The following is a 14860-nucleotide window of genomic DNA, read 5'->3' on the forward strand; positions in this document are numbered from 1 at the left end:
AGGACCTGGTAGATCTCACAGAACTAGTGATGTCAGCAGTTCCTCAGGACCTGGCAGTGGCAATCTCTCACAGCTGTAAATCGTCTCTCTCCAATACAGAAGCCTACTATAATGGTCACCTCTGAGGCTGTCCTGAGCCCCTGGCTTCTACTTTCTTTTTATCATCTCTATAGCCACAGCTTCTCGGCTTTGTAGTCCCACACAGATTTACAAGTGTATTCTCTCTGGGGACTACTTCCTCCACAAGTCTTTGCTCTTCCCAGCAGTCCTCAGGCAAGGCCATTCCTCCCCAGGCTGCACTGTAGCCAATCACAATGTCTTCTGTATCCTAGGCAGTGGGCAGGCTTTCCCCCAGCAGCCCTGTTACAGTGCCTGTGTTCTTTTCTCTCCCCCTATCTGCTTGTGAAGCTGCACCGCACACTTCACTTGTGGCTGGGTAAAGGGTAATGACAGCTGCAATGCGAGGACAGGGGTGACAACCTAGTCCATGCAGCTGTAGTCTGGGGAGTGCCATGGATTGGGGCTACAGGTACAATGTTTTTCCTGTATTAGCTGTATTTTTCATTTCCTGTTTTTTTTTTTTTTTGCCTAGAAATTAGTGTAATCATTAAATGAATCCACCATTCCACACCCCAGATATATACTTAACTGCATTCCATGGCTGTGACCTATCGCAATGGCTGAAAGCCTGTCATAGACTATTATGGGGTCATCTCCTTTGCCCTGTTCATATAGTGCTGCAAGGAAGGCATAATAACAAGGAGACATACTGGTATTATAGTTTGCTGAATACGTATATTCCACCATATGGCACATGGAGTTGGGGGCTTTTGTGTGCATGTGTAATGATAAATGGACAATCAAACATCAAAAGATTTGAGACATAGACAATGCCACTGGATAATTCAAAAGTTTAAAAGTAGAGATGTGGATAACAGAAAAGTCCATTGTGTTTCGTTTCAGATTAGTTTGTTGCTAATTTTGTTTGTTCATATTTATTATGCTAGAATGATTTGTTTTGTATATTTGGATGTGTGCTGTATATTTGTTATCTCCAAATCAATTTTGAAATTCGAATTCTGAAATCAAATTTTGGAAGGCAGCTATATTCATTCTATTCTATTTTTTTTCTATTCTATTTATTGCAATATGTTTCCATTTCAAATTCATTTTCTAATTCAAATTAAGTTTGAATTTAAAAATCTGATAATTTGTTTCATTATAATTTATCTTGGATTCATTGAAATTTGTTAGCATTGAGATTCAGGAATTCTGATACATCCGAATCTCTGAATGACAAAAATGTTGTCTGAAATTCGAATTGTAACAAAACGAGTCATACATGTCTTGAAAAGTAATTTCCTAAAAGAGAGTCACAATTTAAATATATCAGTATATTTTGTTATGAGCAATAATATCTAGTTAAAGATATATATATATATATATATGGACAAAATTGCTCACACTTGCCGTAGAATGTATAATAATTTGGCCAAAGACTAACCCTACTTAATTGGATTAGACTCATTCTGACACTTATTCACATAAGAAGATAAATGGAGCATGAAATAAAGGATATACTCATAACATCTGACATATTTTCCACTCCTTTTTAAACGGTTCTAGCAAACAGTGGCTGCAACAAGGTAAAACTCAAACTGAGTAAGCATCTACAGACTTACAGACTTTTTCTCTAAATTGTCCCTATTTGCAGAGATGCTTCAAAACATGTTTTTTAGTGAAGACGGACTGCTTAAGAAAGTGGCAGGGCTCCTTTAACTTGGTAAATGTGTTGATTTGCTGCTATAAGCAGAAGTATATAAATGTATATTTAAATGAATGTGTTCCCTATACAGTATATTGTTTTTACCTCCGCCCTTAGCCCCTGTAGCTAGTCTCCCAGTTGGACACAATTATGAGAGTACTGTCACACTGACACAGGGTTATGAAAAAATAGCAATCTACAGAGAAACTTGCAGTGATTATTTTGGGATCTGCTAACTGTCCCTCCTGTTTTTTCTGCTTCATACCACCACAATGCAGTACTACAGCAATAACATCAAAGCCTCTCTTGGGAATCATATGGGGGGGCCATTTCATTGCACTTGTGTTTTGTTTTTGGGTAGGGTTGTTTGGGGTCTCACCTTTTGGTTTGCTGTATTTTTACATTTCAGAGTAAAATTTAAGGAGTGGTCATAGCAGACTTAATATCTGGATTTACCATTTGTTTATACTGACCTGACTGTAACCCTAAAGAAAGAGATGCAGGCTGATGTTCAGGAATAACGATTTGCCTGGATCCCTTTCCACATTCAATTACTCTCTTGTGATAGATCTCAGATACAATTTAAGACAGGTGGTTAGAAGGAAATGACCAGAAGCAGACCACCCACCCACAGTCGCATAATCACTAAACAGGAGGAACACGGTGTTCCGAACAAATAACACACACTACAAAATAAACACTAAGAATTGCGCTGTTTCATTGGGAAAACTTTAATAGCTTACAGTGTCCAAGAGATAAGTGAGACTATAAAATACACATATAATAGAGACTGTAAAATAAAGTGAAAACAAGCAGCCAATGTTCTTATTATGCCAAGTGAAACGGGAGGGGGGGGGGGGGGGGGAGAAAACAAGGCAGGCTTTCTTTTAAGCACATTGCGTATTTTACAGTTATATATAAAGTATATTCCTTGTGGAATTTGGTATCTTGAGTCTTCCAATCCAGATAACTTTAAAAATATTGCAAGATAAAATGCAGCGTTTACATAGCTTTCTACCTATTTTACACTGTTTTGAGCCGTTCTGTAATTAGAGATGTGCACAATTAAAAAAAATAATTTTGTATCTGATTAATTCGTTACGTTAATCATTTCATCATATACATCTGAATCTCTGAATGACGAAAATTTTGTCCGAATTTTGGTTCGGAACGAAACAAATCGCACATATCTATCTGTAGCGCTCACCCCCTTAGGGGCCGCTGAGATTTGATGGGTCCCCCTTAGCTCTGCACGACCAGGCAACATGCATTTCCCATATCTTCACATACAGAGTCAGTAAAACCATCCTTGAGCTGTTTTTCTTATTTCTTTTATAGAGGTGTTAACAACTTTGATGGGTCTAGGAGTATGTGGGATGCCCAAGGAACTGCAAACTTGAGGACAAACTTCTTAGTAAACTGTACACTGTACAAAAATGTGGTTCAGCAAAAACAGCACTGTCTCTTTAACAACTTCCCTACTGGGCACTTATACCCCCTTCCTGCCCAGGCCAATTTTCAGCTTTCAGCGCTGTTGCATTTTGAATGACAATTGCATGGTCATGCAACATTGTAGCCATATGAAATTTTTCTCATTTTTTTCACACAAATAGAGCTTTCTTTTGGTGGTATTTAATCGCTGCTGGGTGTGTTATTTTTTGCGCTATAAACAAAAAAGTGCAAAAAATTAAAAAAAGTTTTTCTTTGTTTCTGTTATAAAATTTTGCAAACCAGGTAATTTTTCTCCGTCGATGTGCATTGATGAGGCGGCACTGATGGGCGGCACTGCTGGGCACTTGTGGGTGACACTGCTGGGCACTGATCATCAGGGTATTGATCATCAGTGCCCTGATGATCAGTGTCAATCTCTTTTCTAACAGTTGCTGGTTCTTGCCAGTACTTTCCTTAGGCTGTGACAACGTAAGGAAAGTGCTGGTGACAAGCGGCAACTGCATTTACCTGGTGATCTGCTGTGTCATTGGACACAGCTGATCACATGGTAAAAAGCAGCTGTGATTGGCCTTTTACCACATCATGTGATCAGCTGTGTCCTTAGGACACAGTAATCACAGAGATCGCTGGGTGCGTGCCGCTGGTGGTGCGCAGGAGGGAGCGTTCTAGCAGGACGTCATATAATTCCCTCCCAGAACTGGACAACCGCACTGTAGCCGTCATTCAGCTATAGCCTGTTGTCAAGTGGTTAAGGAGCACTGAAGTCCCCTTGGTGTACCGCTTCAGATCCAATATGAATCCTTCCTCCTTCACCCGGCTACACTGAGGGTATCCCTGAGCAAGGGATTACAAGATCTGTCAATTAAGTAGTCCCGAAATAGAATTAGTTGGGTCTTGAACCTGACCATCCTCTCCCTTTATCTGGCCCAGGAGATGTAGAAGTATTCAAGCTGTCCTGTCCTGTTAGCTTGGTGGGTTGCAGCTGCTTTCAGGCCTTACACTAGGCTGGTTCCTTCCCTGCTGACAGGATTGTCCTCCTTAGGAGAGTTGGCACAGTAGAGATCCTTCTGTCTAGCAACCAGCTTGTAGGTAGGCTCCCCTCCCTAGGGCCCCCTATCAGGCTTAACTCTCCAGCATCTTACTTCAGTCCATCTTCCACCCAACTCCCCTGCTGGTCAGGCTCTGTCATATTTAAGGGCTTCCCTTGGCCACCATGTCCAGTTTCCTGCCTGGGGATTGGCCAAGTTCCCCTAAAAATGCAAATCTGGGTTTCTAACAAGCTTCTAACTAACAGAAAATCCTACCTAGTTAAGCTAGAGGGTGCTACATATCTGTAATTAAAATGAGGATTCTAGTCCTTAGAAGTCCTTATAATAGCAATTTCCAAACCAATAAAATAACCCACTATCCCTGCAAACTATCACTCTGTATCGTTAATAAACATGGACACAAACATTTATGCTAGACTTTTAGTTCACTGACTACTTGATAAACTTCCTAAACAGATCAAGTAGGCTTTATTAAAGGTTAGCAGGCAGCTGACGAAACAAGAAGAATATTTATAGATCTGGTAAAACTGATCCGAAAAACACCAATTGTCTGCTCTCCTCTTGGTGGATGCAGAGAAGGCATTTAACTGAACACATTGTGAATGTTTAAGTTTGTGTTTCACACCTTTACAAATAACTAAGGGCACTAAACAGGGATTCCCACCTGATCTTTGATCAGCAAAGGTGATCAAATCAACATATAAGATAACTGGCATACTTGTTGGCAATACATAACATAAAATAGGCCTCTATGCTGATGATTTATTGGTCTCCCTCATCAACTTGTCAACATCCTTGCTAGAAGTACAATAGATGCCTAAACAGGAAAAAAGTAATGCCCGTAGCGAAAAAAGGAAAGGAAAATTAGCGCAGGGCAGGCATGACTAGGCCTAGAGTGGGAAGGAGAATAAGAAAGGGTTAATGATGTGCCAGGGGGGTGTGGAAAAGTATAGCTGGGTGTGCTGGTTGGTGGAGAGAGAGCGTGGGTGGGCTCTGCCGCACCTTAGGGTGGGGTGTCCCGGGGGGGGGAGGCATCATTTTGGAGCTGGACGTTGGTGAGTGAGATTCATTCCCTCCCAACGCCAGCATATTGTTAGGGCCTTTTTTCCCTGGGGGTCTCGTTGCGATCTTTGGGGGGCTGTCATGGATGGCTTGGTGGCCCAGCTGCGTGAGGCGGCAGCCTCTCATGGGATGGACTGGCTGCAGAGCCGGGTCTCTGCCTTCCTGCAGGACCCGGGCGTGTCCCTGGACCCGGGCTTATCGCAGGGCCCGGGCTCATCACCAGAGGGAGAGGGGCGGGTGCGCCCACGTGCTCGGGGGTCTCGGCCTCCGGAGCGCTGTAGTCCGGGCTCCCCCTCCCCCAGAGCTCAGCGCCGGGTGTCTGCCTTCCTGCAGGACCCGGGCTTGTCCCAGGACCCGGGTCTTTCACTGGACCCGGGCTCCTCACCAGCGGGAGAGGGGCGGGTGCGCCCACGTGCTCGGAGGTCTCGGCCTCCGGAGCGCTTTAGTCCGGGCTCCCCCTCCCCCAGAGTTCAGCGCCACACTGGGAGCCCCGTTCGGGACCCTCCGGCCTCGCTGGCAGGGCGCTCCATTGCCTCTGCTCGCGGGGAGGCCGGGAGGAATCCCCGGCAACGGCGGAGCTCGGCGGGCGGGGTCTCGCGGGGAGGAAGCCCCTCCCCCCCGCCCGCGCGGCTGAGGAAGCAGGATGTCACCGGCTCCTCCACTGAACAGGTGCCTGTCAGGGAGGGAGCCCAACGAGGGAGACGCAGCGCTGCGGCTGCCGGGCTGTCCCCTGCTGCAGCCGGCAGGCCCCATGGGAAGCGTGGAGCGGGGGCTCCGAAGAGCCACAGGCTGGAGGAGAGTGTTGCCGGGGGCGTGTCTGGTCGGACCCCAGGGACGTCGATGGGCGTGGCTGGTGCCGGGAGGCGGAGCCAGCAGAGGCACAGCGCTCGAGGATCCGTGGCTCCTGGGACTGGGAGGCCATCCGGTCGTCGAGGGGAGGACGTGAGATTGGAGGGCGAGCTGTCGGAACCCGATGCGTGGGCGACAGCTGGCCGCTCGGCATCGCTGGACGTGGGTCGCGCGGCTGATGGGACGTCTCCTGGGCAGCCTGGTGAGTTACCTTTTTCTTTTTCTTCGGCGCCACGGGACCTGTTGGGGGCGGGGCCTCGGCGGTGCAGGAAGTCGGCGTTCCCGATTCGGGTCTCGGGGGGGGGGGGGGGGCTCTGCGATTTGATTTCCGGTTTGCGTAACTTGTTGCAGCGACTTGAGCGGGGCGGTAGTGGGGTCCCTGGGCCTGCTGCGGCGTGGCTCCAGCCGGCTGGTGGGGACGGTTTACAGGTCCGAGTGCAGGACGGGGGGGCCGTGCGGAGATCGGGGCTTTCTCCTCCCTCGGGTTCTGGGCCTGGGGTGGTTGCGGCGGAATCTGATGCTTTGGGTTCCACGGCTTTGGATGGGGGTGTCCGGAGCGGTCGGCTTGGCGGACTCGGCCAAGTGCGAGGTATACATGTGCTTCGAGGGCCCTTTAGGTGCGCACTTGCCGTTGGAGGTTCGGGAGCGGATTTGGAGCGGGGAGTATGTGGAGATCTTCACGCTCTTGCCGTTGGAGCGTTTTCCTTTAGAGGGGTTGCGGGTTGACGAGGGCAGGCGGGAGGAAGCGGAGAAGCGGCGTTTTCGCTTTATCCCGCGTACTTTTGCAAATTGGATGCAGGCGTTTGCGATCATGGCCAGTGTTATTGGGGAGAAGGCTCCTGAGCATTGCTCGGCGCTCTTTTGTTACCTTGACGCCATTAGCGAGGCTCACAGGGTTTACGGTGGGACTGCGTGGCTTCGGTATGATGAGCAGTTTCGGCAGCGGCGGGCTGTTCGCCCTTCATTGCGTTGGGACCATAAGGACATTGGCCTTTGGATGCGCCTCATGACTCCAGCGAGGCCTCCAGGTCCGTTTTTTCAGGGGGGGACCAGTGGTTCATTCTCCCCCGGACAATCGGCCTCAAAGCGTAGGGGCTTCTGTTGGCAGTTCCAGGAGAGCGCTTGTCGTTTCGGAGGGTCCTGCCGTTTTAAGCATGAGTGTTCCGGTTGCGGCGGCTCCCATCCGTTGTCGCGCTGTTTCAAGCGGGGCAGAGGCCCTTCCGGCGAGCATGCGGGTAAGAGGGACGACACCGGTGAGGGTGGAAAGGATGCAGCCTTTCCTAGATAGATATCCTGATCGGGCAGCCGCTGGGCTGCTGGCGGCAGGGTTTTCGGAGGGTTTCCACATCCCGTGCACTTTGACTTCCGTTCCCCCCTTGGCTCGGAACTTGCGGTTGGCCTTGCGGCATGCGGAGGTTGTTTCGGTTAAGTTGCAAAAAGAAGTGGGGTTAGGTCGTATGGGCGGCCCATTTTCTTGCGCCCCGTTTTCGGATCTGGTGGTTTCCCCCTTGGGGGTGGTGCCCAAGAAGGAGCCGAATTCGTTTCGGTTAATTCATCACCTGTCTTTTCCAAAAGGGGGGTCGGTGAATGACGCTATCGATCCGCAGTCCTGTTCAGTGTCTTACACGTCATTTGACGCGGCGGTTTTCTGGGTTCGTCGTTATGGGCGTGGTTCGCTTATGGCGAAATCGGATGTTGAGTCCGCGTTTCGATTGTTGCCGGTACATCCGGACAGTTTTCGTTTCTTGGGTTGTCATTGGGAGGGCTCGTTTTACGTTGATAAGTGCCTTCCCATGGGGTGTTCCATATCTTGCGCTTTGTTTGAGCAGTTCAGTTCGTTCGTGGAGTGGGTGGTGCGGGATGTTTCCGGGGTCAATTCTGTCATCCACTATTTGGATGATTTTCTTTGCGTGGGTCCGCCAGCTTCCAGAGTGTGCGCAGTTTTACTGGCCACTTTGCAACACGTTGCTGAACGTTTTGGGATTTCGCTGGCTTTGGACAAGACGGAGGGCCCGGCTTCGATCATTACTTTCCTGGGTATCATTTTGGACTCTGATGCAATGGAGTGCCGGCTGCCTGGGCACAAGCTTTTGGCCCTGCAAGGGGAAATTGGTGGGGTGCTCGGCAAGCGAAAAATTCAACTGCGGGCCTTACAGTCATTGTTGGGTAAACTGAACTTCGCTTGTCGCATCCTGCCAATGGGTCGGGTGTTTTGCCGCCGGTTGGCGGCGGCGACGGCAGGGATTACTTCCCCTTTACATTTTATTCGTTTGACTAGGGAGCTTCGGGAGGATTTGCGGATTTGGCACAATTTTTTGACTTTGTTTAACGGACGGGCTTTGTGGATGTCTGGCCCGGTCAGCAATTTTGACTTGGACTTGTTCACGGATGCGGCGGCTTCCGGGGGTTATGGGGCCTTTTTTCAGGGTCGGTGGAGTGCGGCTCCGTGGCCTCCTTCCTGGGTGGCGGCGGGTTTCCTTCGTAACCTGGTTCTGTTGGAACTTTTTCCGGTGGTCTTGGCGGTTGAGGTTTGGGGTGCAGATTTTCGGAATCAGAAGGTTCGTTTTCATTGCGACAATTTGGGTGTGGTTCAGGTCATCAACCGGGTGTCGGCTGCCTCGCGGCCGGTGGTTGGCCTGCTTCGCCATTTAGTGTTGCGTTGCCTGCAGCTGAATGTTTGTTTTTATCCATGCGGTGCATCTCCCTGGGGTGGACAACACTTTGGCTGACGCTTTGTCTCGTTTTCAGTGGGACAAATTCCGGGAGTTGGCGCCGGCTGCGGAGCACCGTGGGGTTCCTTGTCCCGACTGGCTGTGGGAGATTGCCTTGGGGTCGTATCCGGCTGGATCCGGTGGTCGGTGAGTGAGGCGACATGGTCTGCGTACTCGACGGTTTGGCGGGAGTGGCTGGACCTGTTACAACAGGTCGATATTGATCCCTGGGGGCCGGAGGTGCGTGTGGCATTGCTGTCCTATTTGGCGAGGAATTTGGAGCGGGGGGTGTCTGCTGTGGCGGTGGATCGGCGGTTGGCTGGTTTGGCCTTCTTTTTTAAGTTACAAGGGTGTCGGGATTTTACCAAAGATTTCTGGGTGCGTCAGGCTATTCGGGGTTACCGTAGGGCTCATCGCTGTAGGGATTCTCGTCGCCCGGTGTCCTTCGAGTTGTTAGGATCTTTATTTACACATTTGCGGTTTGTTTGTTCTTCGGAATTTGAAGTGGGCTTGTTTAGGGCGGCTTTTGCGGTGGCCTTCTTTGGGGCGTTGCGTATTGGGGAGCTTGTTAGTCCATCCAAATCGGTGCTTGGGGGGTTGTTGGTGGATGATGTTGTGTGCTCGGGCGACTGGGTGGAGGTGTTCATCCGTCGGTCTAAGACGGACCGCTGGGGTCGTGGTGCGCGGGTTCGGTTTCTTGCCCTTCCAGGATCACTAGTGTGCCCGGTGCATGCGGTTTGAGAATTTTTGTCCCGGCGTCCGGTGGGGCAGGGGTCCTTTTTAATGCATGCTGATGGGTCCCCGTTAACTCGTTTTCAATTTGTGTCGGTTTTTCGGAAATGTTTACGGGATGTTGGTTTGGATGCGTCTTTGTATGCTTCACACTCATTTCGTATTGGGGCTGCTACTGAGGCCGCCCGGTGGGGTTTGTCGGATGAGGCGGTAAAACGGATTGGTAGGTGGGATTCGCAGAGATTTCACCTGTACATTCGCCCGCATCTGCTGGGGGACTAAGGGTGGTTTCCGGGTTCTTTTGGTTGCTGGGGCTGGGGGAGTTTGTCCTGTCTCTGTGATGTTGTTGGTTCTTGTGGTAGTTTTTGTTCTTTTATTTCAGATGGAGCGGTTTGCCTGGTCTGGATCCTGGGGCACTCCTACGTTTTTTGGGGGGCTCGGCGGGCGGATGTGCGGCCTAATGGCCGGCAGCTGGGATTGGCTAGGCAAGCGGCTTGTGTACGATGGATAGGTGTGCCGGGGATGTTGTGGGGTCGTGTGGTACCTGAGGTGCGGCGTTTTGCATGCCTGGATAGACCGCCGGATGTTTTGGTACTTCATGCGGGTGGCAACGATCTAGGGGTTCGGTCCATGCGGGTGCTGGTGCGGGATGTTAAGCTGGATTTTCTTCAATTGCGTCGGGATTATCCCGAGATGGTGTTGGTGTGGTCGGACATGGTAGCCCGCACCTCTTGGCGTTTGGCGCGGTCGGTGGAGCGGCTCAATAAGGCTCGGATCAAGATCAACAAGGAGGTGGGGCGCTTCTTTGTTCGAAATGGGGGGTTGGTGGTCCGGCACTTTGAGTTGGAGGTTGATACTTGGCGGTATCTGCGGAGTGATGGGGTTCATCTCAATGCCGTTGGCACGGATTTATGGGCTCTGGGTTTGCAGGACGGAGTTCAGAGAGCTGTTCGTTTGTGGTGGGGCACGCATGGGTAAGGGCTTACCCAGCGTGCTGTGGCGGTTGTTGGTCTTGGAGGCGGTTCTTATCTTGGAGGTACAGATAATGGTGTGGGACCCATCGGTGGTATGGTGTGCCCGGGGACATTCCAGTTAACCAAGGTTTAACTGGAAGGTGGTGGTGCTGCACTGCGGACGGTATGGTTGTCTCCGAGCTGGTTGGTTGCGGCTGGAGGCCTTTGTGTAATATAGTTGTCCGCAGGTGCATTTCAGATCATTTTTGTGGGGTGCCTTCGAAGACCAACAACAACAACTCTGTATGTTTCTGTTATAAGGAATGGTTGGTGTTAAAAATGTTTGGTAATAAAAGGCCATGTTGGCCATTTACTCCAAAATTGGTGTCATGGTTTTATTTAAGTATAGTAAGGGGGGGGGGGATTTGGATGACCTATCTCTGGTGCTCTAGTCAAGTAATGCCCGTAGCGAAAAAAGGAAAGGAAAATTAGCGCAGGGCAGGCATGACTAGGCCTAGAGTGGGAAGGAGAATAAGAAAGGGTTAATGATGTGCCAGGGGGGTGTGGAAAAGTATAGCTGGGTGTGCTGGTTGGTGGAGAGAGAGCGTGGGTGGGCTCTGCCGCACCTTAGGGTGGGGTGTCCCGGGGGGGGGAGGCATCATTTCGGAGCTGGACGTTGGTGAGTGAGATTCCCTCCCATGTTATAGGGGGTATTGTGTTCCTCTCGGGGGACAGGGGGTTGTTTCGGTCTTGGGCGGTTGTTGGTCTTGGAGGCGGTTCTTATCTTGGAGGTACAGATAATGGTGTGGGACCCATCGGTGGTATGGTGTGCCCGGGGACATTCCAGTTAACCAAGGTTTAACTGGAAGGTGGTGGTGCTGCACTGCGGACGGTATGGTTGTCTCCGAGCTGGTTGGTTGCGGCTGGAGGCCTTTGTGTAATATGGTTGTCCGCAGGTGCATTTCAGATCATTTTTGTGGGGTGCCTTCGAAGACCAACAACAACAACTCTGTATGTTTCTGTTATAAGGAATGGTTGGTGTTGGCCATTTACTCCAAAATTGGTGTCATGGTTTTATTTAAGTATAGTATAGTAAGGGGGGGGGGGGGATTTGGATGACCTATCTCTGGTGCTCTAGTCAAGCAAAAAAGATCATTAAGAAGTACTTGGGGGGTGTGGCTTGGTACTCAGCAAAGATGTAAACTTAAATTGGGAGCTCCGTGAGACCCGTGGCTTCCTCGCATACCTGTCGACTGGGCAGACACTGGACATGGGCAAACTGCAGAAATATTCCTCCGGTACCCATTCGCACCGACCTTCTTCCCCCACCGGTGCCTGCAACATACAAGAAATCTAAGCCGCACTCTAGCAGTGGTACCTCGGCCAGGATGGTGCCGACATGAGGGGGAGGACAAGGCCAGTGAGGGATCACAAGCAACCTCAGATGATCTGGTAAGAGACAGTGAACTTATCAGATCACCCCCTTACTCTGGCAGACATGAACACGAAAGCTGCTGATATTAAAAATACCTTTTCATCAGCCATCACTGACCTAAAGGTGAACTTGCAAGCTCTATCTGAGAAAATGGCCTCCATGGAAAAGGCTGATATTAAAAGAGACATAGCTATAACCCACCTGGAATCAGCCACAGAGTCCCATTCAGCGTACCTAATTGCCATAAAATGGGCATCTGGAAGATTTAGACATTACAGGCAGGCGACAAAACATTGCGGTAAGGGCATTCCTGAGTTTGTCGCATCAGATAAAATTAAATTGGCATTACAATCCATCTTTACTACGTTTTTGGAAAGGCCTGCTGACACACCTATAGAGTTTGTACGAGCACATAGAGTCCTGAGATGAAAACCACCTGATTTTGTCTCGCCTACAGCCATTATCTGCTTTCTCCAAAGCTTTAAACTGAAAAGAGGAAATGCTTACTAAAGCACGTAAAATGATCTTATGTTTAATGAGTGCACCATATCTTTATACCAGGATCTATCTCCTATTACATTACAAAACAGAAGGGCCATGCGCCCCCTTCTGGAATCACTCAATGCGCTAATTATTACCTACAAATGGTGCTTCCCATTCGCACTTCAGGTCACCTATAATGGGAAACAGTTTCTCCTGCAGAGGCCAGATGAATTGCCTTCCTTCTGTGAAAACCTTCAAATACCTCTTATTGATCTTTGAGAATTGTACATAGAATTCCATCTCCCACAAAATGACTCCATTTTAAGAAGCAAATACCCCAACGTATATTCCATGAGGCATAATGAGTCTTTTGAACGTGTCATTTTTTTTTTTGCACAAGTTTTTGGAAAATATGGAAAGAAAATGAAAACATATATATTTTTTTTTTACACAAGGTTGTCCATTTATAAGATATTTCTAACACATAGCAGGTACATGCCAAGAATTACACCCCAAAATACATTCTGTGACAGATGTTGATCACTGGTACTGATGTGGATTTGACACTGGTACTGTGTGACAGATGTTGATCACTGGTACAGATGTGGATATGACACTGGTACTGTGTGATAGTTGTTGATAACTAGTACAGATGTGGACTTGACACTGGTACTCTGTTACAGATATTGATCACTGGTACAGATGTGGATTTTACACTGGTACACTGTGACAGATGTTGACCACTGGTACAGAATCGGATTTTGCACTGGTACTCTGTGACAGATGTTGATCACTGGTACGCTGTGACAGATGTGGATTTGACACTTCTACGCTGTGACAGATGTTGATCACTGGTACGCTGTGACAGATGTTGATCACTGGTACACTGACATGTGGATTTGACACTGTTACGCTGTGACAGATGTGGATCACTGGTACAGATGTGGATGACCACTGGAACACAGTGGCAGATGTGCATCAATGGTACAGATGTGGGTGGCCACTGGAACACAGTGGCAGATGTGGATCACTGGTACACATATGGATGGGCACTGGTACAGTGTGACATATGTGGATCACTAGAACAGATGTGGATGACCCTTGGTACGCTGTGGCAGATGTGGATCACCACTGGTATACTGTGATAGATGTGGATGACCACTTGTACCCTGTGACAGATGTGGATCACTGGTACAGATGTGGATGACCACTGGTACACAGATGTGGATGTTCACTGTGACAGATGTGTGGGGGGAAACTATCTGGGTGATCAGTAATGTAGTGTAATGCTTGAAAACTCACTGTTCACTTTGCAGCCAATGCAGATCAGCTCTGCTTCTCACTGGAGGGCTCTGTGTGAGGAGAAGCAGAGCCGATCAACTGACATGTTTACATTAATTGATGGCTGTGATTGGACACAGCCATCGTGTGATCATAAGGGCCAATCACAGAGCCTTCTGCCGAGCGGTGTTGCACTGTGCCCAGGGGACACAGGCACACTGAGAATGTGCAGCTCTGCGGCCACATTCTGAGGGACATACAGGAACGTCCCTTAGAATCGGCAAAGATTCCACCTGACCATTTTAAGTGCAGTAGCCAAGTGGGAAGCGGTTAAAGAACTGCCCCTGCCGGATGGAATATAGATGACTAACTGAATTTTCTTTTTTTTTTTTTTTTTTTACTGCTACTAGACCTCTCTCAGTTGATCACTTACAGTTGAAGTTGCTATTCACAGGATTTAAGATTTACTCTTTGATCCTGTGAATTGGAGCTTAGGGTAATTAAAGTATTTTTTACTTAAGCCCCCTATACCGGGGCCACGGGTCTCCAACCTAGTTCCTCCCACAGTTCCCCCCAAGTGCATTTATTTCTACTTTTTTATATTTAAGTGTCATTACATATTAGTTTCCCACATTTGGTGTTATATCTTCAGATTTTGCAATCAGAGGTTGAACCCTAGCCTTCCTACTACTATACCTTTCTCCAAAAAGGGTTTCCACTCCATCCCCTTTTCTTCTTCATCTCCTTTTCTTTACTCCCCCCCCCCCCTTTTTTTTTTCTCTTTCCTTCTTTGGCAGTTGCTGAACTTTTAGAATGGCCTGTTGTTCATTAGGGCATAACCCCACTCTGATCTCTCATAATGTTAATGGGCTGCCCATTAAATGTTAATGGGCTACTCCCCAAAAAAGAACATTACTTGTGAGAGAACTTAAGAAAGCTAGACCTCATTTTGCATTTTTAGAAAAAACACATTTTAACTCCAAATACTTCCCTAAGGCATACCATGCCACAAACTCCCTGGCTAAGACCAAAGGGGTGTCTATACCCATGGGAAAATCAACAGGTTTTGAGTTCACACAACAAATTGC

General features: G+C 48.6%; 1 protein-coding gene across 1 annotated transcript; it reads left to right on the top strand.

The window, feature by feature from the left end:
- The first annotated feature begins 6168 nt into the window (after positions 1-6168).
- LOC149460122 (uncharacterized) lies at positions 6169-10750 on the top strand. Its single transcript, XM_089680168.1, has 2 exons — positions 6169-6379; positions 10003-10750. Exons 1-2 carry the CDS (start codon positions 6169-6171, stop codon positions 10596-10598), a joined length of 807 nt encoding a protein of 268 aa, XP_089536294.1. The 3' UTR covers positions 10599-10750.
- The last annotated feature ends 4110 nt before the right edge of the window (positions 10751-14860 follow it).

This window comes from Staurois parvus, unplaced genomic scaffold (genome assembly GCF_062004578.1).
Source record: "Staurois parvus isolate SC_StPar_1 unplaced genomic scaffold, SC_StPar_1.0 ptg000235l, whole genome shotgun sequence".
Classification (NCBI taxonomy): domain Eukaryota; kingdom Metazoa; phylum Chordata; class Amphibia; order Anura; family Ranidae; genus Staurois; species Staurois parvus.